This window comes from Macrotis lagotis, chromosome 1 (assembly GCF_037893015.1).
Source record: "Macrotis lagotis isolate mMagLag1 chromosome 1, bilby.v1.9.chrom.fasta, whole genome shotgun sequence".
Classification (NCBI taxonomy): domain Eukaryota; kingdom Metazoa; phylum Chordata; class Mammalia; order Peramelemorphia; family Peramelidae; genus Macrotis; species Macrotis lagotis.
The window spans coordinates 20,934,319-20,942,805 of NC_133658.1; the positions used below are offsets into that span (position 1 = coordinate 20,934,319).

Consider the following 8,487-nt stretch of genomic DNA (forward strand, 5'->3'; position numbering starts at 1 on the left):
TGCGCCACTCAGATATCCTACAGCAGAGTCAGAGTGAAAGGAGAGAGAAAATATAGTACATGGTAGTAGAGTGCGGGGGTCCAGCCTCCGCAGGGTCCTTGGAACCTGACAGGAGGGACAGAGTCGGCGAAATGAGTTGAGTCAACAAGGGGGTAAAGGCAGGAGCAGGTTGACTGACTGTCAGCTGCTTGGATTTATTTTTATAGTCTCAGTATCATGTGTGTATCAAGCAAGCAAGCTAAGATCATTTCCTTGGTTACAAGAGTGTACAATTTTCATCATCAGTCATATAGTTCATATGGTTACAAGTTTTCATCATGTGCTTACAAGTTTAAGTAATAATCACATAGTTAATTGATTTCTTATCCCTACTCACACCATGATGACCTTAACCTGTCTGTTACCTTATTTATTACTACATTGTATAATTGTTAATTCATTTAAAGTTATTAATTAATTAAGCAATTCTTTTAATGGAAAGTTTTTTTATATTTTTTGTGTAAGTAATATTTTTCGATACACTTCCTTACCAATCTATACTGAGGGTCTTTATGCTTGTCCACCCATCCGTTAACTCTTACAATAGCCAATTTTTCTTTTAGGCCTTGTTGGTAGAAGCCACAGTTTCTGTGACTTGTTTATTCTCTCCCATGAAACTAAGGCTGCTGGAGTTCACATATCGGTCACCTGTACTAACTATTTTCTCACCATTTTTTTCATATATTCCTGTGTATGATAAGGGGGGCAAAACTATTAATTTCCCTGGAATTCTATCTGACCCATCTTGTATCTGTTTTCCCTGTATATATTCTGGCATCTCCTTGAAATTCCCAGTGCTGGGTTTTCCAGAGATTTCATAATGTTGAAGCCTTTTGTATGCCTCAAAGAGAGGCAGTCCTGTTAAATTTGGACAGAGTTTACAATCTGTTTTATTCAAGGAATCTTTCTGAAATCCTTCCTTTATAGTCATTCCAGTATTAGGGTGAGTAAATATTGTAATTAATAATAAACCTATAAATATTGGTATACATGAAATCCCTATATACTGAAGAAGGAAATGTTGTCCCATCAGGCAGTGTGACTGCCTTGAGTCTTCTGGCTGTGACTGTGTCAAATAGCTTAGAGACCCTGGCTCCCAACAGTAGAGAAATATGAAAGGAGGGAGTTGCAATCAGCAATGGCAATGGTGGAAAAATATGGAAGTAACTTTTGTGATGGACTTACCATAAAGAATGGGATCCACCTGTGACAGAGTCATTGGTGTTGGAACAAAGACTGAAGCACATTTTTTATTATTATTATTTGGGGGGGGGGTGCAGGGCAAATGGGGCTGGGTGGCTTGCCTGGAACCACATAGCAGGGTGGTCGTTGGGTGTCTGAGGCCAGATTTGGACCCAGGTGCTCCTGGCTCAAGGGCCAATGCTCTGTCTGCCATGCAGCCACCTCTACTATTATTACTATTTTATTTTATTTTAGGTCTTCTTTTTTCTTCTTTTGGTTTTTGCAGGGCAGTGGGGTTGGAGTGGCTTGCACGTCACACGGCTGGGTGATTGTTGGGTGTATGGGGCTGGATATGGACTTGGGTGCTCCTGGCTCCAGGGCTGGTGCTTCGTCCATTGCGCCACCTGGCCATACCTACAATTATTACTATTATTGTTTTTATTTTAATTTTTTTCTCTCCCCTTTATCACTCAAGCAAGTCTGTATTTTGTGGGGGGAAGGGGGTATTCTGTTTACTCTTAAACAAGGATATTTTATTAATGTATGAAAAAAACATTAGCTACCCTATGAAGTGGTATTTACATAATGAACTAATCTCTTTCTTTTCTCCACAGAAGCATGTCTTCTATAGTGGCCTTAGTAAGGGGAGATAGATATAAATAAATGAGAGCCCAAGCCCTTGAGCATTCCAATAGAGTTCCAAGTGCAATCTCTAAGCCACCAGAAACACTCCAAGCCCACAGCAACGAGACTTACTTTCAGTACTTTGCCTAGTTTCTTTGTCAAAGGTTTGAAGATAACCAACTAGCCCAACATTTTGATACTAGAAAGAACTACACTTAACCAAATCTCTACCTTGGGTTACTCATCTGAAAAATCTGAGACTGGAATATTTGTTACTCAAGGCCATTTGCTTCACCTCTAGAACTCAGGTCCAAGTCCTTGAGGCAATTATGGTCTACATTTGCAACCCAGCCCATCTTGTTTGCTACTACATTGATTATTGTACTTTATTCTGAATGAAATTTAGACCTATGATAAATAGCCTGTGAAATGATGCTCTGCATTTTATTAAATCAATTGAATGGTTTATTGATGAATATCGGCTGGGACTGGTGCCCTATCTTTGAAGCTGAGCTAGCCATCTTTGTTCTGTTAAATGCTGATGCAATGCATTACTCTCCTGTGGAATGTGCTAGCATCCTGTACTATGGAATTCTGTGTCAGTGTACCATAGCTAAATTTTTCAGAAAGAACAAAATTCTAAATCCTGGAGTGAGAGGAAGATGTAGGAACTCCAAGAGCTTGGAGCTGAGACAGCAACAATGGGAAAACAGCATCCATAGCTGCCTCCATCATCACCATCCCACTCCAGATTTAATAGGGTAAGCTAAAAATAATTAGGGGGGGGGGCTGCTAGATAGCACAGTGGATAGAGTACCAGTCCTGGAGTCAGGAGGATCTGAGGTCAAATCTGGCCTCAGATACTTAATAATTGCTTAGCTGTGTGACCTTGGGCAAGTCACTAAAGCCATTGCCTTAAATAAATAACATTTTTAAAAAATAGGGGCAGCTAGGTGGTGCAGTGGATAGAGCAGGAGCCCTGGAGTCAAGAGTACCTAAGTTCAAATCCAGCCTCAGACGCTTAATAATTACCTAGCTCTGTGGTCTTGGGCAAGCCACTTAACCCCATTTGCCTTGCAAAAACCTAAAAACTAAATAAATAAAGATAAAGATAATTAGTGGTACAGGCAGGAGCATGGGGCAAAAAAGAGAAATCAAAAGGAGAGACAGAAAGGAGGGTTGAGTGATGACCAAAAAGGGAAAAATCAAGGTGAACTATTGGCCCCCAAAGGTATCTCAGAGCAGGATAAATGAACTGAAGTTCCTGGTTATAACTCCCCTTTTGAGGACTGAGAGAAGTTCCAAAAAAAAATTTGCTCTTTCCCCAAATTCCTCTCCCCATGTCTGTCCAGTAACAGATCCTAAAATAAATACAGTCTGCTCACTTCTTTTATTTAAATATCTCCTATATCCTGACTTTTTGTTTCAAAAATAAAGAGACCAGAGCTTAGCCACAGATAAAAATTGAAATTAGAATGGAGAACCAAACTTCCAAATGAATGCTATAGATTTTAGGACTTTTCATACCTGAGGACACTGAGCCACTGGGATTGCTCCAGCAATTGTTTTTCATCTGATATTAATTCCATTAAATATGCATAATAGGAGACAAAATCAAAGTAATAATAGCATCAGTAGGTCAGATAAAACAATCACCTTGTGTGCATAAAGCAAACAGCAGTTAACAAACTATACAATACCCATCGCATCAGAGGACATTTCCAATCATCCTGATATATATCTGGTCAATGGACCCAGATGGCTCTGGAATAGAACGTGAAGCTGGCAATTTTGCCCAGCCCTCCCTCACTAAAATCCAATTCCTTGAAAGTCATGCACAGACTATGACATCAGGAAGATGTCATAGTCCTCTTTGAGAACAAAGGACAAACAATCATACATAAATGATATACATATATTAATATACATAAATTATATGATGATACTAATATAAAGCAAATGAAGACAGAAAAACAATAAACTATAAAGATATTGAAAATGCAGTGATTATCATGAGAAGCAATGACTCTATGTTTATAGGTCATTCAGGGTTCATATTGCATATAGACATAAGCATTAACATTATCAACTAGCTCCCTATGCAATATTTCCAGCTATCTCACCTATTTAAAATTTTATTTGTTCTATTTAAAATTAGTCTGGCCATTTTTTTTAGGTTTTTGCAAGGGAAATGGGGTTAAGTGGCTTGCCCAAGGCCACACAGCTAGGTAATTATTAAGTGTCTGAGAATGGATTTGAACCCAGGTACTCCTGTTTGGTCATTTTTTAGACAATTTTTATCCTTCAGTGACTCTGGTAACTTGTTTGTTCCTATGCCAGTACTAGTTAATAATATGAGTTCATCATAATCCTCATCAGAATTAGAATCTTGCTTCCCTAAGCCATAAATCGTGAAGGGCCCAGACTGACTAGTAGTGTTATCATGTTCTGTGGCTCGTGTATAATCTAGAAAATCCATACAACTGAAAAATTGAGTAGAAAAGATATTGTCTCTGGGATTGGTTCTCCTCCATTGTTTGAATTAGTGGTTAGAGTATAGTATAATAATGACTGTAAGGGGATCTGAGCTTAGTTCTACACAAACATTTTTAAAATTACTTCAATAAAAGAATAAAAGATAAATTAAATGGAAAAATAAAAAGTTTATTCAGTTGAATCTTGTATTTAAAGAATAACAGTGAGGGAGCAGCTAGGTGGCGCAGTGGATAGAACACCAGTCCTGGAGTCAGGGCTGAGTTCAAATCCAGCCTCATTTAATAATCACCTAGCAATGTAACCATGGGCAAGTCACTTAACCCCATTGTCTTGCAAAAAAAAATTTATAATTAAAAAAAAGCTAAAGAATAATAGTGATCAGTATTAGAGAGGTGATCATCTAACTTTATCCTCTCCTAGTCAGACCACCTATGGAGGAAGAACTATCTAAAAGTTTGACCTAGTTGTGAGAAAGACAATCAGAATGATGAAAAGACTTGAGATCATATCGTGTGATGAATAGTCAAAGGAACAGGCAATGATTAATCTGAAGGAGATAAGACTTCTCCGTCTTCAGAGATATGAATATTAGCCCTTAAAGGAACCTCAGAGACCACTCAGTAGGAGCCAACACAGGAATTCATGACTCACTTAATGAGATCACCTAGAATCTTTTGGAAGAACTTGCCTAAAAACTCAATCATTTGGGCAACTCTGCTGTTAGAAGGATCTCCTTTGAGTGCACCTTTCTGTAACTTTCATTCTGTTGACTTCCATTCAGTTCAACAAAAGGGGAGAAAAGGGTCAGGGTTCTTTACCTTTTGAGGTCATGAACTCATTTAGGGCTTGGTCTGGGGAAGCCTGTGAGCCTCTTCTCACCTTCATTAATGTTCATAATTGAAGGAGATGCTCAATTTCACTTAGAGTTTAGTGAAAAAAAGGAAGAATTTTTCTGTCTGTCCAAGTTCATGGATTCCCTTAAATCCAACTGTGGTTAGAACCCTTGGGAAAGAGGATTGGCCTCAAAGAAAGGAAGGTCTGGGTTCAAGTCCTGCCTGTGTCTGACCTGTATGAACCTCTCAGAGCTTCTGCAAAATCTTTTGCCCACTCTCCCCCTACATTGCTACTACCATTCCTCCAAGATTGCCAACAATTTATTCTCTATTCGTTATATGTGTACACAGTTGCTGAAATGTCTCCCCACTAGAATGTGGCACTGGTTTTGGCTGGGGGGAGAGAGTGGTGATGTTGAAACAGTAGGTTCTTAACAAATGCTTAGTGATTTGACTAGGCTCTCTAAGATTACAAGTTGTAGCAGCTCTTCACCTATTTGTTCCGAGCTCAGTGAAATCACAGGTTCAGTCCCATCCCTATTCTGTGTCTAAGACACTAGGTAGTAAGCATTCAGTATATAAATATGAAATCAAAATCTTCCTTTCTGGCTTACTTTGGATATGCAGCATGTACACAAATAAATGAATAGAACATATAGACTGTGGTATCATATGAGTCTCCTGATTTTTGTTATTGAACTTCAAGAAGATTCATGTTATTCCAAGAGCTGTCTTTGGGTAGACTAGATTGTTGCTGTAGTTTGTTTTTTTGTTCTCAAAGAAGACCATGACATCAGGGAGGTGAAGCCATGACAAGCACATGAACTGGATTTGAGTGAGGGGGTGCCTTGCTAAGTCACCAGTTACACTCTCTCCTTCAGAACCATCTGTTCCAGTGGCCAGATATGAATCATGATAACTGGAGATGACCCAGATGTGAGGCACTCAGGGTTAAGTGACTTGCTCAGGATCATACAACTAGTAAATGTCCACTGTCTGAAGTTAGATTTGAACTCAGGTCCTCCTGACTCCAGGGTCCACCGTGGGAAAGCTAGGTGGTGCAGTGGACCTGGAATCAGAAGACTTGAGTTCAAATCCAGCCTCACATTTAATAGCTTTATGACTACATAAAGTCATTTAACTTCTTTCTACTTCAGTTTCCACAACTATAAAATACAGATCAAAATAGCCCCTACTTCCCAGCGTTCTTTTGAGATCAAACGAGATATTTTTAAAATATAGCATTTTGCCTGGTACAATACTAGGTACCTAATAAATACTTATTTCCTTCCTTGCTATGAGATATTTTTGCCTTAAGAATTAACAATGAGAATGTTTAAGCTGATATTTTAACTTGCTATAATCAGTTATCTATTAATAGGAATCATAAAAGATGGTAGTGGGGAGGAGATGATGAAGGACATTACTAGAAAATAAAGAAATTCACCTTGGAAATGTTCTGGCTTCTTCTTCCGTTTGGAAGCAGAAGCGATAGAAAACTCAAATGAAAACATTAAAAAAAAGAGAAGTTAAGGGATCTCATGAGTTAAGACCTCAGTCTCCGGAGAATAAGCACTGAGACCACCTCTACTCAGTGAAAGTGTCAGTGATTCGCTTGTTGATCTGGGGACCATCAAGGCTTTGGGGGTTTCATTAAGAAGCAATGTATTCCTTTTCTATTTGGGAATGAACTAAAGATGAACTAATGGCTTGCCAAGCAGCTATTCCATCCCAGCTGAGATTAGGTTATGAACATGATCCTGGTGCCATCCATAGAGATGGAGACATTTGGAGGGAGGATGGGTTTTAAGAAAAATAGAATTAGGCGGCCCGAACGGTGGCCGAGGACGGACGCGCCGCGACCGAGGCTGCAGGATGATGCGGTTCATGCTGCTGTTCAGCCGGCAAAGGGAAGCTTCGGCTACAGAAATGGTATTTGGCTATGTCAGACAAGGAGAGGAAAAAGATGGTTCGAGAACTTATGCAGGTCGTCTTGGCCAGAAAGCCGAAGATGTGCAGCTTCCTGGAGTGGAGAGATCTCAAAGTAGTCTATAAAAGATATGCAAGTCTCTACTTCTGCTGTGCCATCGAGGGCCAAGATAATGAGCTTATCACACTAGAACTGATCCACCGATATGTGGAACTCCTGGACAAATATTTTGGCAGTGTATGTGAACTCGACATCATCTTCAACTTTGAGAAGGCCTACTTCATCTTGGATGAATTTCTGATGGGTGGTGATGTCCAGGATACTTCTAAGAAAAGTGTGCTAAAAGCCATAGAACAAGCAGATCTATTACAGGAGGAAGATGAGTCACCTCGAAGTGTCCTGGAGGAGATGGGTTTGGCATAGCTTCCCACCCCAATGGGAGATGCATTGCAGGGTTGCCATGCCTTGGCAGGCATGGCTGGTTGCTTCAAAGTCCACACACGTTCAGATCCCTTTTCCCTGTGGAATACCCTTCCCCTGCTCTCTCAGTTTTCTCTTGGAGAGAACTATGGGCTGAAATCCTTCAAACATTCCTTCTTTCTCCAACTCTCATCACTTCCTAATCCTTCACTTTTTCTAGTTGATACTTGAAAAATTGGATGGGTAGAGAAAGACTATGACCAAGAAGAGAGATTTGATAATGTATGTATCTCTCTCTCTCGCTCGCTCTCTCTCTCTCTCTCTCTCTCTCTCTCTCTCTCTCTTTGTGTGTGTGTGTGTGTGTCTGTTTCCCTCTCTTTCATCCTCCCCATCATGAGAACTGACTTCACCCAAACCTTTGTTCTCATATATACTGTAAATATATAAATATGTAAGGTTAAAGGGAAGTTGTTTTTAGCCCTCCACCTACCCAAAGAAAAAATAACATATCTCCATTTCCTCCCTTCCATTTATCTACTCCAATCAGCTGAGCCTTCATCCTTTTCTTGGGAAAGGAATATCTAGTATATTAAGGAGGGCCCACGTTTTTCTTTTCTTGCTCTCTCATCCCTACCCCCCCCCTCCTAGATTGGGTTTGAGCTGTAGGGAAGAATATAGATAATTTTAAAAATCTTATGACTCTGAGGAAAGGGAAATAGGAAGGCTTGGACCTGTTGGGAACTTAGTGGAACTCCAAATGCTCTTATTTAAGGGAAGGAGGGGGAAAGGGTGTTTATCTGTTTCTGTATCCTTCTAAAATAAAAAGAATATTATTTCTGGAAAAAAAGAAAAATAGAATTAATTCCATTTTCAGCATATTAAATTTCAGACATTGACAAGAAAAACAGTTGAGTAAGCAGTGATAATTTAGTAATGGAATTTAATGGTAGGATTGGAAATCTT

At 39.5% G+C, this 8,487-nt stretch overlaps 1 protein-coding gene across 1 annotated transcript; it reads left to right on the plus strand.

Moving 5' to 3' along the window:
• The first annotated feature begins 7,049 nt into the window (after window positions 1-7,049).
• Window positions 7,050-8,016, plus strand: LOC141512807 (AP-1 complex subunit sigma-1A-like). The gene is given in 2 exon segments (XM_074222067.1): window positions 7,050-7,082; window positions 7,084-8,016. Coding segments are annotated over 2 exon segments (477 nt in total). The 3' UTR covers window positions 7,528-8,016.
• The last annotated feature ends 471 nt before the right edge of the window (window positions 8,017-8,487 follow it).